General features: G+C 59.0%; 1 protein-coding gene across 2 annotated transcripts; it reads left to right on the plus strand.

Annotated features, from left to right (window-relative positions):
- The first annotated feature begins 793 nt into the window (after positions 1-793).
- TMOD4 (tropomodulin 4) lies at positions 794-18,371 on the plus strand. Of its 2 annotated transcripts, XM_073323056.2 has the most exons (10): positions 798-917; positions 4,901-5,075; positions 5,521-5,677; positions 9,586-9,708; positions 11,729-11,818; positions 12,265-12,395; positions 13,774-13,881; positions 15,069-15,212; positions 17,191-17,335; positions 18,064-18,371. In XM_073323056.2, exons 2-10 carry the CDS (start codon positions 4,953-4,955, stop codon positions 18,084-18,086), a joined length of 1,044 nt encoding a protein of 347 aa, XP_073179157.1. In that variant the 5' UTR covers positions 798-917; positions 4,901-4,952; the 3' UTR covers positions 18,087-18,371. The 2 variants fall into 2 exon arrangements, with proteins under 2 accessions (XP_073179156.2, XP_073179157.1); XM_073323055.2 differs by lacking the exons at positions 17,191-17,335; positions 18,064-18,371 and having other exon boundaries at positions 794-917; positions 15,069-16,603.
- The last annotated feature ends 932 nt before the right edge of the window (positions 18,372-19,303 follow it).

A 19,303-nucleotide genomic window follows, 5' to 3' on the forward strand; every position in this document is an offset into this window, starting at 1 on the left:
GGGATTTAACATTATCCTCATATTCCCCAGATGGGGAAACTGAGGCACGAGGTCTCATGCTACCCCAAGGAATCAGAGCTGGGAATTGAATCCAGATCTCAAGTCCCAGTCAAGTGCCTTAACTGCAAACTCATCCTTCTTTCCTTACCCCACATCTCCATTAAGCTGTCTTCATAAATTAGCCCCCCACCCCCTTTCTCTAATTCAGTTTAATAGATTACAGGCCAGAAGGGACCTTTATTAGTTGTATTACGGTAACAGATGGGCGGCGTAGTCATGGACCAGGCCCCCATCCTGCTGGGTGCTGTATGTTCTTTGTTAGGTGTATTATGGTAGCAGCTGGGACCCCCCCAGTCACGCACCGGCTGTCCACTGTGCTAGGTGAGGTACAATCACATCAAAGAGATGATCCCTGCCTCACAGAGCTCTCAGTCTAATCCAGGCTGCAGAATTTCTCTTGAATGTCTGATCCTGAGCTAAAGCTGGGATTCCCAGTGCGGTTGCACGGGATCTGGAGTGAGAGGGGTCCTCTCTTCTCAGCTCTGCCAGGATGCCTGTGTGGCTGGCTCTCATTCCTGCTGCTAAGGCCTCCTCCATGCCCTGGCCTCCTCCATGCCCTCGCCACCTGCAAAGCAAATCAGGGGCAACCGAGAGCTGCCCCCCTTCATGTGTCAATTCTGGCATTTGACCACTGGGGGTCTGCAGGGCTCTGGGAAAACCAGCTGGGCAGTTGGAGTGATTGATAACCAGCCTGTCTATGTGATCTCGCCCTCCCACCCTCCCCTTTGCCCAGCTGGAGCTAAAATAATAATATGCTGATCTCACACACTTCGCTGGCGGTATCCCTTGCCTCAGCACTGCGCTGCGGCTACTTTCACCCAGCCTGGAAAGGCAGCGTCCTGGACTGCCAGGGGAAGGTAAGCTGGAAGCCTTGCTCCCGGGCGGTAGGTTTCTCCTTGGGGCGCGAGGCTGGTCTAATCACAAAACTAATATTCTAAGCGGCTTGCCAAAGGGGCGCGGGGCTGGCTTGCCCTTTTCGGTCATTGCTCATTGGGCTGTGGATTCTCACCTCAGGCTTGCATTGAAGGGGACAGGCTGCCCATGTGGGATCAGTGCCTGCTTTTCTGTGGGCTGTAGGGCATGTGTTCCTCTTGCAGGTAGGTGAAGGCACCCTTCCCTGGTGCGCTGAGAGACCTTCTCTGCCTGGGATATCCACTGCTTGTACTTGACCCTCCGGGTAAACAGCTTTGTCTCCTATTATGGCTCCGTGCACGATCCTCATGTTTTCGGCTACTAGGCCTGCTTTTCCCCCACCAAAAGAATATAAAAAGCATGACAGGGCTACGATGTGGATCCTCCTACACAGCCCAGAGTACTGTATAAATGGTACAGACTCATACGGGTCGGTTTGACTAGCGCTGAAATGTGGCCACCTCTGGGGAGGGCTGCAGCAGCTGATATAATCGTCTAGGCCAGGGCCCGCGTACCGTAACTGCAGGAGGAATATTAGGTAGGCAACATCGCAATTCCCAGGCTGGGACTCCGGGGCTAACATCCGCTGAAGCACTAGGGGATCTTTAGTGATGGGGGCTTGTGTGTGTTACACCTGCCACACAGCCCTCCCTAGTGCCCCGTGCTGACCCAATACGAGCGTGCCACCTGGCGAATCCTCCAGCACTGCTTCCGGCAGATCTGGGTGGGGGGCGCTCGGAGGTCTCCTATCCAGCTTACCCACCCAGCCTGCCCCTACTCGGCCTCTGAAAGCTAGTTTGATCCCAGCACCAGGTGGCACAACTGCAGACCGAGTTGCTTGGAATAAAACAAGAGGACCGTCAGGTTTTGCCCTGGGGAAAGGCCAAAGGGCTATTGCCAGATTCCCAGAGCCCTCCAGGACATTGTGCCCTTGCTTTGTAGTCAGAAGCCAGCTTAGCCCCGGTAAGGCTGCAGCTACATGTGAGCACCTGGCCGCTGTGATCTCAGCAGAGCAAGGTCAGGCAGAGTCGGGCCCAGCAGGGAGCACGTGGCCGCAGGGGCTGTTAGAAAGGCTTTTTTGACCGGAGCTGGTGTCTGGCTGCTGCTTTAACATGATAATGGGTAAGAATATAAATAATTCCCTCTGTGGCAGGTCCCCCGGGTGGCTGTCTCTGGCCTGTGTTAGACAGGAGGTTAGACTAACGGATCAGAGCGACTCCGTCAGGCCTTAGCGGCAGTGGGCTTGATTCTGATCGCACATATGCTGGTAAATCGAGAGTAACTGCACTGAAGACTGGTGTGAGATCAGAATCCCTCCTGGTGGCTCTGTGGCAATGTTATCCCTGTGCCCTGGCCAGCCCTGTCTGCTTATGTAGTTCGCTCATGACTCGCAGAGTGCCCATCACCGTGGGGGCTGGGCCCTGCACCAATGAGCTTACAAGCAACAGACGGCAGGGCGCAGGGCTTGAGCGGGTGAACGGTCTGTAGACGCTCCCCTTAACACTGCCAGAGCTGGGTACAAGGGCCTGAGGACAGAGGTGTCGACTTCCCCAGTTCCCAGAGGGTGCTCGACCCCCGCTCTGCCCCGGGCCCTGCCCCCACTCCACACCCCTTCCCCAAATCCCCCACCCCTTCCCGTCCCAGCCCTTCCCCCAACCCCCCCCCCGCACCTCCTGAACACTGCTGAACAGCTGATCATGGTGGGTGGCAGGCACTGGGAGGGAGGGGGAGGAGCTGATTGGCGGGCCGCTGGCGGGTGGGAGGGGGAGGAGCTGATCCGTGGGGCTGCCGGTGGGTGCTGAACACCGACTATTTTTTCCCCATGGGTGCTCCAGCCCCAGAGCACTCAGGGGGTCGGTGCCGATGCCTGAGGGTGAATGCGACTCAGGCCCATTCTTGAAGATGCTTCCCAGCTGAGCATCTCAAAGCACCTCTCATTGTACTGATGGAGGAAACCATGGGGCTGTCTACCCTCGGAGTTCATAGATTCATAGTTGCCAAGGCCAGAAGGGATCATGGGGATCATCTAGTGAGACCACCTCTGTAACACGGGCCAGAGACCTGCCCCAAAGGAATTCCTAGCGCAGAGCTGTTAGAAAAACATCCAGTCTTGTTTGAAGCATGGTCAGTGACGGAGAATCCACCATGACCCTTGGGAAATTGTTCCAGCGGCTAATTACTCTCCAGGTTAAAACATGCACCTTATTTCCAGTCCGAATGTGTCTAGCTTCAATTTCCAGCCATTGGATCGTGTTTGGCTTTTCTCTGCTCCTGTAAAGAGTCTATTATTCAATACTTGTTCCCCATGTAGGTATTCCCAGAGTGGGATCAAGTCCCACCTTAGTCTTCTCTTGGTTAAGCTAAATGGACTGAGCTCCTGGAGTCTCTTGCTGTAAAGCAGGTTTTCGAATCCTTTAATCCTCCTCGCAGCTCTTCTCTGACCCCTCTCCGACTGGTCAGCCCTGTGGGAGCCCCGAGATAGCTCCGGAAAACCTACCGCACCGTGTAGCACTTTGCTCAGTGACTATTTAAGGCCCGTTTCTCTGCCCTGTTTCAGACCCCGCTCCAGCAGGGATGGGACGGGGCGGCCGTCCCACCTGTTCTACAGCTGCCAGCTGCCACCGCTCTCCGAACAAGCATCAGGGACATGGCACTGGGCGCCAGGCTGACCCGTGTCAAGCCAGGTTGGCAGATTCCTGGAGCAGCTGCCTCAGCAGTTTTGATCAGTTGAAGGGCGGATGGTGCTGGCTGTGTCACTCCTTCATCTGCCCTTTAGGTTTAGCCCCCAGCGCCCCTTCTGTGCCCAGCAACCCCCTTCAATCCCTGGCCTACCCCCCTCATGCCTGGAGCCTCCACCGCCCCCAGCATGACACCTGTCCGTCCCCAGGGCGTCCATTCCCTCCCCAGCTCCATCTTTATCTCAGTGCAGCTGCCCTCCCCCTGCCACCCTTAGCCCAGCCCCACCACCATCCCTGTCCCGCTCTTGGCTGCGTTCCCCTTCCAGCATGGACCTGTGGCCCCCAATGGACACTCTGGTCCCCTCCAGGGGCACCCTCTGCATCCTCCCACCCTGCTCAGCGCGTCTGCGTCAGACTTGCTCCCTTATCGGCCAGTGCCGATGGCTGTGGGGCTGGGACGAGCCCTGGGTGGGGCTGTGGGGTCTCTGATAAGGACATTGAGCTACTGCACTGTTTGGAGACAGGGAGGGGCAGCTCCATGGAGGGTGGGGGGAGGAATAGGGGCTGATTTAACCATTTGTGCCATGGGCCCTTGTGCTGAAGCTTTGGGGACGGGGTGGGAGACGAGGGCAGTTAATGCACCATCCCCTTGGAAGGGGCGGGAGGTTGGCTGGGCCTGGCTGCTGGATTCCTGCCCGCTGCTACTCTGGACCCTACAGTGTCTTCAGACAGCAGGGATGCCAGGAAATTCAATAATATCCACTGGCAGTGAGTTCCACAGGCTAACCTCACTAATATCTAGTGGCAAGGAGTCCCACAGGTTGACTATACAGTGGCCGGGAGTTCCATGGAATAATCTCACTAATACCCAGTGGCAGGCAGTTCTGCGGCCTAACCTGATTAATAGCCAATGACAGAGAGTTGCACTGTCTAGTCTCACTAATATTCAGTGGCAGGGAGTCCCATGGGCTAATCTCTCTAATATCGAGTGGCAGGGAAATACACAAACTAACCTCGCTAAGAGCCAGTAGCAGGGAGTTCCATGAGCTAACCTTGCTAATATCCCACATCAGGGAGTCCCACTGGCTAATCTCACTGATATCTTGTAGCAGGGAGTTACAAAGGTCAACATCAGTCCTGTCCCTCTGCAGTGACCCAGAGGTCTTGTGTGGCAACAGGGAGTCCCATGGGTGAACCTCATGAATGCCCCGCTGTAGGGAGAGCCCACATCTGTTTGTGTCCCCACCCAGGCTAAGTCTCTGCTCGGTTGCTGAGGGGGTTTGCCTCCGACGCTGCTGAACCATGACGTCCTACCGGATGGAGCTGGAGAAGTACCGGGACATTGACGAGGAGAAGCTTCTGAGGGAACTTTCCCCCGAGGAGCTGGACCAGCTGGACCTAGAGCTGCAGGATATGGATCCCGAGGTGAGGCCACTCACAGGGCTGGCAGGGGAAGGGGGTGATGCTGCGGCTTGGGGGGAGTTGCTGACCTCCAGGCTTCGAAGCCTCACTCCAATCCCCACCCCACCCCTGACCCTGGCTTTCCCTGGGCCTTTGTGGTGCAGCCATGACGGTCATAATACTCTTTGATACTCAGACCAGTGGGGGTGGGGGAAGAGTGCAGTTCAGTTCAGTTCAGTGGTTAGAGCAGGGGGCTGGGTTCTATTCCCAGCTCTGGTACTAACTCCCTGAGTAAACCACTCCCCTGCTGTGTGCCTCAGTTTCCCCACTGTAACATGGGGCATTGGCGCCAGGCTTCATTCATTGCCATTTGCAAAGGGCTTTGTGCCCCTCCTCAGGGGCAAGGGGGCTGTGATCTCTATGGGGGGGCTTGTCCCGCCAGTGACCCCTTCCCGCCTCCCTCTTCCAGAACATGATGCTCCCAGCCGGGCTGCGCCAGCGAGACCAGACCAAGAAGAGCCCGACGGGGCCACTGGACCGGGACGCCCTCATGCATCACCTGGAGAAGCAGGCGCTGGAGGCGAAGGAGCGTGAGGACCTGGTGCCATTCACTGGCGAGAAGAGAGGTACCAGGGCAGTGTGTGTGAGGGGGGGGTGCTCGGGGGCTTGGCTCAGCCTGACCTGGCATTGGCACAAATGGCACAGACTCTGGCATTCGCCTGATCACCCCCCTGATTGGGGGAGAGGGGCTCATGGCCCAATCTGCTAGGAGGTCCATGGCCATGCCATGGGGCCTGTGCCAGAGGATAGGTGTCCCCCACCCCCGAGGCAGAGCTAGGCCAAAGGGTACGTGCCCCCCACCCACCAGGGCAGGGTTAGGCTGGTGGGTGGGTATGTGCCCTTGGCAGCTGTGGGGGTTCATTCCCCATGGGGGCGGTGCTAGAGGGTACCAAGGCCCCATGCAGGGACAGTGCCGGGGGGGCAGGTGTCCCACACCAGAGGAGGGGCCGCACCTGGGGGCACACCCCTGCCTGTGTCTCTGGGTGGCCAAGCAGTGCTGGGTCAGGTGGACCAGGCCAGCGAGAATGGCCCTATGGGGGGCCCCGCCTTGGCCTTTGTGGGGTGGGCAGGGCTGTCCCTGGGTGCTGCTGGCCGAGCGTCTGCCCAGGTGCTGGGCTGCAGGGCTGGGATGGAAGGGATTATACGTAGCTCAGCCCAGGAGCTGAGGCCGCTCGAAAGTATCTTGGTGAGTGGCTCGGCTGCCCTGTCCGCTCCAAGCTGGGGCCCCATCAGCCCAGACACAGCAGCTCCTGGCCCTGGAGCCCACCCCTTGTCCTGGCCACTCCCCATAACCCTGGGCAGCTGGCAGGGGCCAGCTCCTTGGGGCAGGGCAAGGGCAGAGCTGCTGAAGTTTTGGGGAGGCAGCAAGGTCTAGTGGGCATGGCACCAGGTTGGGCCTCAGGATACCTGGGTTCTATTCCCACTGCCTACGGGGGGATCTTGGGCAAGTCCCTTCCCTTCTTGGTGCCTCAGTTTCTCCGGTCTCCCAAGTCTGTCGATCTATTGAGACTGAGCTCTTCAGGGCAGGGAGCGCCTCCCACTCTGGGTCTATGTAGTGCCCAGCGCAACAGGGCCCCAGTCTCAGCTCTGGATGCCACCCTAAAGGGCCAATTCTCTGATTGGGGACCCCTCCTGTGAGGCTCCTCCCCCTGAGCTGCTGGCCACAGTGCTGTGCACTTCAGGGTCCATTCCCCGGCGTCACCATGGCCCCAGGCCAACAGCCTCCTGTGGCTTCCATTTCGGCTGAAAGGGTGGCTGGGGCCAGAAGTGACTCCCCTGCCCCATCCGTGGGGCCTGGAGTCAACCTGGTGACCCCAACTCACAGGGGAGACTCACCAGGGAGGCCCAGGAGGGAATGGGCCATGGAGGCTGAGCTGCTTTCTGGCCCCAGAGGGGTCCCCAGGCGGGGTCAGCATAGGAGAACGCTGAGCCCAGGCTCTGCCCATCCTGTGAATGCCTGGGGCTGCCAATCAGGGGACGTCTTCTGCCACACTGGACAAATTATAACAAACATCCTCCCGACCCCCCGGAGATCGTGGCGCTAAAAGATCCACCCAGGGCCCTGGGAGTGCGGGGCCCTCGAACATCAAGGCGGGGCCCTGGGGCAGAGACAGAGTCCTTGGGAGATGCCGGGTCACCTGCCTGGCTCCTGAGCACCGCTGAGCTCTAAATCTGCCTCTGGACTCACCGGGAGCGCCAGGCTGAGCTGGGGGGTGGCTGAGAAGCAGGGCTCTCCGACGGCAGCCCGCAGGGGCGGGGATCCTCCCGCCTCACTCAGCTGGCCGGACAGAAGCTGCTGACAGTGGAACCCCCATTACGCAGGTGGAGACAGCAGGCCTGGTGCTGCTCTGGCCTGGGTGTGGTTGGAAACGGTTCCCCATAAAATCCTCCCTGTGCAGGGGCCTCCCCATCCAGTGGGCAGCTGGCATGAGGGTCCCGTCCCCACCCTGCTCCCACCCCCGCTGCAGGGGGTGGAGCGGGGGTGTGGCTGCGGCACCCTGTGCTGTGGCTATTCTTGGCTCCCCAGGGTCCGTACAGGGTGGGGCGGGTCTGTGGCCGTGGTGCACTGCGCTGTGCCTATTCTTTTCTCCCCAGGGCCCACTGGGACCCCGAGGCTGCCCCAACTTCCACTGGGTGCCAGGCAGGGCCCTGCACCAACCCAGAATCCAGGGAGAGCAAAGGCAACTTAGCCAGCCCGCACCCCAATCCTGCTCCCGGCGCAGGAGCAGAGTGACTGGGATCGGGCCCAGTGCATGGGCTCCACGTGTCCTGTCCATAGCCCCTGGCCACCCGGTGGCCCATTAACTCCCCACCTCCCCTCCGGAGCATGATCACAAGCAGGCACTGCTAGGCTGCGAGTCCATGGAGCCAGGCCAGCTACACAACGTCTCTTGTGGTGGGCTCTGTGCTGCCCGGGAGGGACGTGCGGCATCAGAATGTCATGCTCCGGGAGATGGGCCCGACGCGATGCGCCGGTGAAATGACACCCAGGCCAGGGTGACGCTGCCCCCGGTGCCCCAGCTGGGCAGGAGGTGCCCAGAGCGGTTGCTGCTGCAGCATCCTGAAAATCGGGTGTCTGACAGCGGCTTTCCCCTGAAGCTAAGAGCCCCGAGGCGCTTCCAGGCTGGTTGGTCACATCCGAAAAGGTCACTCTCCTCTGCTCCATCTCCCCCAGCCTTCCTTCGGCCCCTGCCCAGCGCAGGACCTCCTAGTTTATGCAGTTTCCTGTCCCACCCTGTGACTGTGGCCTGCGGGCACCCTCCAGGCATGCATGAAGCCACGTGACTGACTCCTGCCATGTGTGGCTTGTTCTCTCGCCCAGGGAGGATTGTGCGGGTTGGGGGGGTGTTGGTGTTGGAGGAGGGCCGGGTGGAGAAGCAGACAGAGGAGCAGGGGGAAGGCTGGGACGGTCCAGTCCTGGGGGAGTTCGTGCCCCAGTCTGGGATCAGCCCGCCGAGGTAGCCCTGCCTGCTGCACAGTTGGTAGAAAGTTCCCCTGGACCTGGACACAGGTCCTCAGATTTAGGGTCTTCTAGAGGTGCTGGGCCACTGAGCTCTTTGTGGGTGAGGCCTGAGGCTATTCCACGGGAAGACAGCATCGAGAGCAGAGTATTGGGCCGTCCCTGATCTAACTGATGTGGGATCTCACGCCACTGCCAGAACCCATCCCAGCCATCCCAGGTTCAACCCCGGGTGCTACATTCTCTCCATCTCTGCACCGATCAGGTCCATCTGTCCCTCAGTGCTCCCGTCTGTTGGTCTGCACCTGTTGTCTCTCGACTTACACTGTCAGCTCCTCGGGGCAGGGGCCCTCACCTTGCGGGGTGTCTGTGTGTAGTGGGGCTGGGGCTCTGCAATCCACACCCTGATAACCTCTAGCCCTGGGGGCTGGCACGTGCTCCCCGCCGTGAAGGGGCTGGAGTGAATGAGCCACAGGAATTTTACAGAGCTGAGGCCAGAACTCCCTGCGAGGCTGTCAAAGGGGTCGGCCGCACTCTTACATTCTGTCACTCAGCGCTGCCCCGGCCTTTCAGTTGGAGTCTCCTTTGCTTCCTGTCCTGACCTTGTGTGGCTGCTAAACAGCTACAACACTCTGCCCCAGAGGTGGCTGCATTTGTGCGGATCTGGGACGGCAATTCCCTCTGTCGCTGGGGGAAGTAGGGATTCCAGGGCAGAAGGCACTGAGGGAATCGAAGATGTTGTCACCAGTCGATGGCTACCTGGCATCAACAGGCTGCTACTTATAACCTCGTGACGGCCGGGGGAATAGAAACCACATCTTCCTACTCTAAAAGTCCAGGCTCTCGCCACGTGAGCTGCTTGAGAATTTCCACTGTCTGCTGGCAGTATAGGTCCTATGACACACACCTGATTCCATGCAGCAGAGCACAGTGGAGCACATATGCTGCTATGTTACAGTTCTAAGCTTTGCTGCTCTTCAGCCCAGACGCTAACCCCAGTCTGTCTCTCTGCAGGAAAACCCTTTATCCCAAAGAACCCCCAGCGGGAGATCCCCAAGGAGGAGCAGATCACTCTGGAACCTGAGCTGGAGGAAGCCCTGGCCAACGCCACTGAGGCAGAGATGTGCGACATTGCAGGTGAAGGGCCTTGGGCCCTTGGAGGCAGCAAACCCAGTCTGCTTTGGGGCCACAGCAGCATGGAAGGCAGCAGTGCCCTACCTGCGTGCTAGTGGCGAATGCCCGGGGCCCAGGCTCTGGCTTGACGTCGCTGTGGCTGCCATTTCCGGGGTGGGTGTGTTGTGACTGGGGGCTGAGTGAAGGTTGGCCGGGTCCTGGCACTGGCAGGGATTCAGATGGAGCTAGTGAGATGCTGAGCCCCCCAGGTTGGGTCATAGGTTCAATCCCCACTCCCAGAGACCTCTGGAGCATGAAGCACCAGCTCTGCTGCAGGAACTGAAAGGTGAGGCTGTTGGCTAGGGCTGTAGCAGGCTCATCATCTGCCATGTGTGACTGCTCTAGGAGGTGGGAGATGCTGAGAGCAGGGACCAGGTCCCGCCTACCCCACAGGGGGCGTGGGCATCATCATGGGGAGCCGGGGTGGGTACCAGGAACAACCTTGGGCTTTAAAGCTAGGGGGCTCTGGGGACAGCTGCCCTAAAACATCCCTGAGGGGACGCAGGGTGTGGGATAGGTCGGGGGAGGAAAAGACAGGCCTGTGGGCACAGGCACCATTGAAATCGACGGGCATTTTGCCACCTATGCCAGGGCTGGATTTGACCTCTCAGAGCTCCTGTAATTAACGAGTGTGTCTTGCAAACTGCAGTGGGGCTAATGGCAGGGGAATGTGTTGAGGTTTGGGGGTCTGCTGTGTGTGAAAACGCCTGGCCAGACGGGGGAGCTGTGGAGTCTTGTGCAGACTGAGCATGCCCGGGGAGCTTGGCGTCTCTGGACGAACCACGCGTGAGAGAGGCTGCCGTGGGCGTGCGGGCAGAGGCGGGTTTGTGCGTGTTGTATGCACGTCCCTGTGTGAAGGCACGTGTGTGAGCGTGTACATGCGACCGGGTGTGTGTATGTATACGGGCCCCTGTGTTTGGATGCCCCTATGTGAATCCACGTAGGCGTGAGCACATGGGCACGCATGGCCTGGCGTGCGCATATACTCATGAGCATCTGTGCCCTCGCCTTGCTTCAGGGGCTAGTACATTCAGGCTGGCTCGTTGCCTGGCCCAGATACGTAGCAGACCTCGTAGCTCCCCGGGTGGGGGTGGGAGGGCGTAGAGGGACAAGGCGGCAAAGCGGGACCTAGGCTCGCCCCATCCCTAGTTCGGCAGCACAAAGCTTGAGCTGCTTGAGCTCCGGGACCCGGCTTTGGTGCCCTGCCCCCATGCCGCCTCGGGGGTTACTGCTCCTGCCCGTACAAGCCGCGATGAGCTCCGATTCCCAGAGCTCAGCAGCGAGTGAGCTGGCCGGGAGCCAGCGGGTGGCTAAAATGAGAAAGGCAGGCTCTAGGGCTATCCGCTTACGCCCGCCGGGGAGATGCTAGGCCAATAAAAATACATGGGGCATGTGGTGAGAGATTACATTTAGGGGCTTTTCCTATGGCCTCCCGCAGCCAGCCGCGGTCGGGTTGTGAGCGTGGCCGCAGGGCTGCCCTGTGGCCTGCCACAGTAATAGAGAAGTGCCATCAACCTCCAGGTCATGGGGCACTTTGTGAGCCTTGTATGTATAGGAATTGCTTGCCCACCCACTAACATGCAGCCATCTCTGGGGTGGAACACGGCAGCTATTTAGAAAAGGCATTGTCACCCACTATGTGCATACTGCCATCTCTGGGGTGGAAGATTTTAGACAGGGAGCACTCTCTCAGTGGTGAGACACAGCAGCTTCTGGCAGGGAATGTGGAAGCTGCTTGTACAGGGATCCCTTCCTCTGTGCTGAGATGCAGCCACCTCTGGGGTGCAAGGTGGTAGCTGTTTAACAGCAAACAGCAACATCCCGACTGTCACTTAGTGCAGTTTAGTGAAATTGGCCAGGAGGGTGCAGGGTGAGCCCAGGAAAGCAGAGAGCTGCAGCGACCCCCATCCCCTACCTCTGCAGCTTAGGCTCTCGGCCTTTGTTATTCAACCCAGCGGCCTGTTTGCTGTTCCCTCCCCAACAGCCATTCTGGGGATGTACACCCTGATGAGCAACAAGCAGTACTACGAAGCCATTTGCAGCGGCAACATCACCAGCACTGAAGGCATCAATAGTGAGTGAGCTCCACTGGCCCGCGGGGCGGCAGGGCGGGGTTTGCGCTCATCCCACGCGCCAGCTGACTCCGGTGGGGTTGCTCAGTCAGTCGCAGAGCACAAGGCCTGGGTCCCTAGGTCTGGATTGTTCCCCCTGCGGGACTGTGAACCTGCTCTCAGGAAACGCGGGATGTGAAACCAGCAGATCCGGGATGAGCATGAAATGGGGTTTATCAATTCCTCTCTGTTTGGATTGTTATGAGTAACGCAGTGCAGGAGATGTCAGGAAACAGAGGGCGCCAAATTCTCCCAGCATGTACCCTGGCATAAATCAGGAGTAGCCACAGTGGAGCACCTTCAGCGGCTCAGCGGCGTTCCCCTGGCTCAAGGCCGGGTGGAGCGTGAGAGAATCGGGTCAGCGAATCTCCCCCTGCTGACCTGGTGGTGCATGCGTGTTTCCCACCAGGTGTGGTAAAGCCGGATAGGTACAAACCAGTCCCAGACGAGCCGCCGAACCCCACCAACGTGGAGGAGACCCTGAAAAAAATCCAGAGCAACGACAAGGACCTGGAGGAGGTCAACCTGAACAATATCAAGGTCAGCTTCTCCCAGGGCAGCAAGGGGCATGGGAGAGGGTGGGAGCCCCGAGCCGTGGGGACATCTGACTGGGAAAAGCCCTGGGGTGAAATCCTGGTCCTGCTGGGGTCAAGCATAGTGGGGCTATTGATTCACTGGGGCCAGGACCTCAGCCCCTCGGGGAACAGATATCCACCTCCCTCCATCTATCTACCCCTTGGATCCACCCGCCCGATATCCACCTCCCTCCATCTATCTACCCCTTGGATCCACCCGCCCGATATCCACCTCCCTCCATCTATCTACCCCTTGGATCCACCTGCCCGATATCCACCTCCCTCCATCTATCTACCCCTTGGATCCACCCGCCCGATATCCACCTCCCCCATTTATGTACCTCTTCAATCCACCCGCCCGATATCCACCTCCCTCCATCTATCTACCCCTTGGATCCACCCGCCCGATATCCACCTCCCTCCATCTATCTACCCCTTGGATCCACCTGCCCGATATCCACCTCCCTCCATCTATCTACCCCTTGGATCCACCCGCCCGATATCCACCTCCCTCCATCTATCTATCCCTTGCATCCACCCGCCCGATATCCACCTCCCTCCATCTATCTACCCCTTTGATCCATCCACCTGATATCCACCTCCCTCCATCTATCTACCCCTTCAATCCACCTGCCCGATATCCACCTCCCTCCATCTATCTACCCCTTGGATCCATCCACCTGATATCCACCTCCCTCCATCTATCTACCCCTTCAATCCACCTGCCCGATATCCACCTCTCTCCATCTATCTACCCCTTTGATCCATCCACCTGATATCCATTTACCTCCATCTGTCTAGCCCTTCCTTGCATCCATTCCTCGAGCCATCTCCCTGCATCTGTATACTACTTTGATCCATCCATCTACTCCATCCATATGTACCCCTTTGTGACTGAGGGTGTCTGGGCCGCCCTCACTGGAAATGCCAAGGTCAGGGCAGGCTGTGAAAAGGAGAGCAGATACTCCCAACATTTTCCTGATACCTGACATGGCATATCTGGCATAACTCTTTACAATTTTACAATATTGATATTCGTAATATCCTCAAGTGACCTCAGATTCCATGCAGCGTCACACGCGTGGATCCATCCATCTACTTCATCATCTATCTACCTCTTTGATCCACCCATCCATCTATTCCTCCATCCCCTTATCCATCTACCCCATTGATCCATCTCTTTACCTTATCCACCCCACTGTATCCCTCCCTCCCTCCATCCACCCATCTATCTCATCCTCTTCATCCCCCATCCCATCGACCCACTCATCTACCTCATCCCTCTGTCCATCCCTCCATTGTGAGGCGAGACAAACCCGTTTTCTCACTCTCTCCTCCTGCAGGACATTCCCATCCCGAAGCTGAAGGAAATCTGCGAAGCCATGAAAACCAACACTCACGTGAAGAAGCTGAGCCTGGTGGCGACTCGGAGCAACGACCCTGTGGCCAAGGTAAGTCCTCCCACTCCCGACAGACGGAGCCGCTCGGAGCATCCCCGGTTGCCGTTCCCCCCGAAGCTTTGACAAGCCGTAGCTGGCACCAGAATCCCCGGGGAGTCTGACTCTTCCAGAGGGAAACAGCTTCCCCAATGGAAACGAGGGAAGAATTTTCCCTGGCTGGAGACTTAAGCCCTGGCTGGATTCAGCCAAGCCCTTAAGCAGTGCTTAACTTCACGCACTGGTGTAGGTCCCGTTGACCTCAGTGGGTACGTCTGTACTGCAGTTGGGAGGTGTGACTGCAGTGTGTGCAGACGTGCCCCAGCCGGTTGATCTAGTGAGCTCGGGTAACATAACGGTGCGTGGCAGGGGCTAGCTGCTCGTGCACATCCCCAGGGGCCTGGGCAGGCAGGTCTTGCCCATGCAGCTTCCCTGCTGTTTTGACTTGTGCTGGCTTTGCTCTAGCGAGATCCCAGCTAGCTCAGATACGTCGCCTCCCCGTCGCAGCGTAGACGCAGTCAGAGGGACTTACGCTTGGGCTTTGGTGCTCTGCTGAATGGGGTCTTCAGTCTCAGCCCCATAGCTCGTCAAGCAAAGAACCACCCGGGACAGATGTGAGTCACGAGGCTTAACGCACTGTCTGGAGGGAGCCCAGGTGATGATCGGAGAGAGCCCAGCTACTGGGATGATTTCCTGAGGGTCTCGGTGGATTTCAATGCAGACGGGACGTTTCTCTCACAGATCTCTCCAGGCCTTGTTTCGGGGAGGTTCTGTGGGCTGTGTGAGGCTGGTCAGGCCAGATGGTCACAGTGGCGGCTGTGTTGACAGGTCCTGGGTAGACTTTTCAGCTCAGAACTGAACCCCCATTCCGCAACCTCAGCCTGGGGCTCCAGGACCATGCCGCAAACCTGGCTTGGCTGGAGCTGCGTGTACTGGTGCTGTCCCTTAGCCAGCAAGAGCTGGGAGGGCGAATGTGTCTCATGTCACTCAACAGCATCCCCGATAACTACCAGCCTTGACTTCCATCCAGACCAGGTCTTGAGGGTGGTGTCTAACTTGGAGGCCCTTATGTGGGGGGCCAGCGACATTTTAGCTTTGTGTTCTGTACGGGGGCGCTGCGTGGGGAGGATGTCACCACAGCAAACCCTGCTTGCAGGCTGTGAAAGGTCGATGCGACTGACTCTGGTCTGGGACTCCCACAGGCCGTGGCCGAGATGCTGAAGGAGAACAAGACTCTTCAGAGCCTCAACATTGAATCCAATTTCATCACCAGTGCCGGGATGATGGCCGTCATGAAGGCCGTGCAGCAGAACACCATGCTGGCCGAGCTCAAGGTGGACAACCAGGTACAGCCGTGCCCAGCCGCTAGGGAACACCGGGACGGGGTGCGACACACGGCTTGGTGGGGGCGTGGCACTGGAAGGGCAAGCGAGTCCAAGCGTCATCTGATGGGTGGGCAGGAAGCGAAAGGTGGGGTTAACGGACGTTGGACATCGTCGGTGGCTGGGATACAGACCTGTGTGCTGGGAACCCCTCAGTATCAATCCCACTCAGCTTCTGTGGGCACATGGGGTTTCAAATGCTGGCCCTATTGACGTCAGTGGGAATTTGGCAATTGATTCTAATAGGAGTGTGACAGAGAGAGTGCCTCTCAGTGCCCCCTTGTGGCGTGGGATGGCTCTGCAGCATCCCTGCCTCAGTTTCCCCTCACCCAGGTTTTTACAAGGTCCAGGTGTTTATCAGTTAGTCCTGCCCCCTCAGGCTAGGAGGCTGCTAATTATGACACAGGCAGGGCTGGCCCCATTTCTCCTTAAAGGATCCAGTCATCCTGTAACCAGGAAGCTGGGCATTCTGTGCCTCAGTTTCCCCCAGGTAAAACAAGGATAATGCTACCCGGGTTCGTAAGGGGCATTGTCCACCTTCCCTAGCCAAGGGACAGGTATTGTAATAACACTCCCTTATCTTTCTGGGGGTTAGGAGGGTTCACCTTTGTAGACAGAGGCTAATTATTAATGATCATCTCTGCTGGCTGCACATTGCTAATTGAGAGCCTGATCCGGGGAGGGGCTGAGTTCGCTTTGCACCCAGTGGCAGTAGTTCTCAAACTTTTGTACTTGTGACCCCTTTCACATAGCAAACCTCTGAGTGCGATCCCCCCGATAAATCAAAACCACTTTTTAATATACTTAACACCATTGTAAATGCTGAAGGCAAAGCGAGGTTTGGGGTGGAGGCTGACAGCTCGCGACACCCTGAGGGGTCCCGATCCCCAGTCTGAGAACCCCGTGGGTCCATGGAGCAGAGGGGCTCAGCGCCTTGCAGCCATGGGCTGTGGGTCTGGTAAGGAGAGGCCCCATGAAGTGAATGGAAAGGCTCTGGTTGACTCCAGTAGGCCCCGGTTACTCAGGACAGCCAGATGATTGGGCCGCTTGTCTGGGTCCAGAGCGAGGGCCCGGTGGAGGGTGCAATTGGGAACAACCAGCCATCTGCCCAGAGCTGTCTGGCCTGGGGTGGGCCCCATGCTGGGCCACAGGCCCTGGAGAACCCCGACTGCTCCTGCTTAGGGGGGTCAGAGCCCATTAGATTCCAGCAGCCGTCTGTGAAGGCAGGGAGCTTGGCAGGATGGACTGAGGACCTGACCCAGCGTCGTGCCACCATGCGAGTGCTGCCCTGCCCATAGCTGCTCCTGGCTCTGAACCCCACGGGCAGGGGACCCGGCCTGACGACCGCTCGGCCTTCCCTGCACAGAGAGAGAGAGAGAGAGAGAAACAATGGCTTGATCCTTTTGCTCCAGGCTACCACCCTCGGGCCCCCTCTGCGAGAAATCAGGGAGCCAGTCCAGGCCTGGGTCCCAGGCTAGCACAGGTGCCAAGGCTGGGCCATGCCTTGGAGGCCGGGGCGGCCGGCGGGACCCTAAGCACCTGAAATGCAGCCTCCACTTTACTGACAAGGTCTCCTGGAGGCCGGTGTCCATCCACAACAATCCCCGGTTTCCCGGGGGTGAGTAACAGGAGACGAGGCCTCTCGCCCTAGGGGCCGGCTCTGAGCTGGGCTCTGCTTTGTAGTCACCTCCCAGCAGCTGGTGTGCGATGAGTCTGGCAGCTGTCAGGCCAGCTCCCAGCCGCCTGGCAGTCTCTGCAGAGAGACCAAGGGGGGCTGGGCCCTGGAGGGTCTGTGTGTGTGTGTGTGGCAGGCCAGTTGGGCTGGGCTGGAGGGGAGGCTGGTGGGCAGCCTGGGGGAAGGTGGGAGCAGAGCTCCTCACCCCTGGGGCTAAGCTCAGCCGGGCGCTGGTACCCACCGAGGCTGCCATTCCTGCCCCCGCAGTCTCAGCGGCTGGGGGACTCGGTGGAGATGGAGATGGCCGCCATGCTGGAGAAGTGCCCCTCCATCATCCGCTTCGGGTACCACTTCACGCAGCAGGGACCAAGGGCCAGAGCCTCCATTGCCATCAGCAAGAACAATGAGCTCCGTAAGTAGCAGGCTGGGGAAGGGTGGGGAGGGGACTGACTGTCGGCTCGCCCATTTCCCCGGCCCCACTGCAGCAGCTCTGTGAGCCCGAGCTCCCTTGGCTTTACAATAGGCCCTGGCCCCAGATTTACCCGCATTGATGTGGCTCTGCTGACGACCTGAGGTCTGGTGTGCTCTGCTCTGGGGTGCAGCGCCTGGTTGACGGTACATTGCTGCTCCCCTCTAGCGGCTAGACCAGACAGAGCCGGTCCGAGGATGGCGCTAATCGTGCTGGTTCTTTAGCTTAAGCAGCCGAGACCTGTGCATTTGGATGTGGAGGTTCAGGGTTCAATTCCCCGCCCCCGGTGTCATTCCATGTGCTGCTGATTAGGACAGGAAGTGAAGGCTCCCCCAGCTGGCTGAAACTGCAGCGGGGGTGTGAGAGGTTAGAATGGGAGAGCAGGCCCTGGACTTCACCCAGGACCGGGATTAAGACCCCGGCAGAGGTAACACCCCCACGGACCATCCCACTGGGCCGCCCATTGCTGATGGATGTCAGCCTCTTCACTTCCTATCCTAAACCGCCCAGCGGCATTTCCTTCCTGCCTATCTCCTGGATGGGCTGGAGCTAGATCTGGGGAGGGGGAGAAGGTTTAGGGAGGTCGGTACTGGTCGATTTATAGAGGGTGGGGTGGGGGCCTCTGGGCTCAGCTCTGCGCCACCGACCCCCTTGCTGTGTCTGCCCCACAGGTCGCAAGCAGAGGAAGACATAATGCCCGGCGCCCGGCCCGTGTCTCTAACGCCTCTCCGTGCCTCGAAGCCATCGGCCCCGGCCGGCTGGTGCCCCGCAGCCAGGGCTCTGCCTCCAGCTCAAAGCAAAGGGGAGCTATTTGTTCTTTTTGTAGATTTCCTGGAGCCGGCCCTCAGCTGTCGGCCCCCCGCCCCCCCTCCCGCCCCATCTAGTACTTGGAGTCCCCAGCTCAGGTTACTTGTTCTTAGGAAGAGAATTGAAGCGAGTGTTTTGGTTCTCACTGTAAATAAAGAGATCACTATGCGGACAGAGGGCCCAGGCTCCAGCACTGGGGTGGGGAGTGGGGACCAACACTCTGTAGGGCCGGGAGCCTCCTCCCAGGGGCCAGTCCCAGCTGCTTCAGAGAAAGGACAGTTCTTTCCCTTTGCACCCTAGGCTGTAGCAGGGCCAGCCCCTGCCCCGGCCAGCAGAGCTGGGCTCACCGAGCCACAGATCAGTCCATTTGCCCACTTGTCCCCCAGCTCCCCACTCCGGAAAGTGGCACCCTGCTCCTGGATTCACCCCCACCACCTGCACCTCCCTCCTTTGCCCCTGGATCCCCTCCCCGCCTTTAACCATGGAACCCCCCCGTGCCTCCCCATCTTTAATACTGGATCCCTGGCTCTCCCCTCCTTTAACCCGGATTCTTCCCCTGCCTGCGTCTCCTTCCTTTGCCCCTCGACCCCCCTGCACCCCTCCCCTCTCTCCCCCACAGCCTCCAACTGTCACATTCCTGACAGTGGTGCCTAGAGGCTGCCCTAGAGCTCGGGACCCCGCCCTAAGTCGCTCACCCTGTAACTAGCCAAGGGGTGGGAGGGGAAACTGAGGTGCAGTGCAGGGAAGTGACTTACCCAAGCTCACCCCCAACTGGAACAGGGCCTAGACCCCCGAGAGCGCTGTGCCTCGAGTGTACCGCTAATCTGACTCCCCCCCCCCCTTTTCCTGCCAGGCTCCCGTGCGCTGCTTGTCCACGGCCCAGTCTGGAAGGTCATTTCAAGGATGCCACTTCCCCCCTGCCCCTTCCTGCCGGCCGGTGCACACACCTTCCTCATCCTCCCCCCAGGCCCACAGCCCCCTCGCACACCTGCCGCCCAGGGCAGCTCCTGGGGCAATGGAGAGGCTGAGAATCAAGGGGCACCGTGTTGGATGGGGGGGTCCCCCATGGGCACTTAGCCCTGCAGCCTCACTCCTGATCCCCCC

Source organism: Lepidochelys kempii, chromosome 24 (assembly GCF_965140285.1).
Source record: "Lepidochelys kempii isolate rLepKem1 chromosome 24, rLepKem1.hap1, whole genome shotgun sequence".
In the NCBI taxonomy this organism is placed as follows: domain Eukaryota; kingdom Metazoa; phylum Chordata; order Testudines; family Cheloniidae; genus Lepidochelys; species Lepidochelys kempii.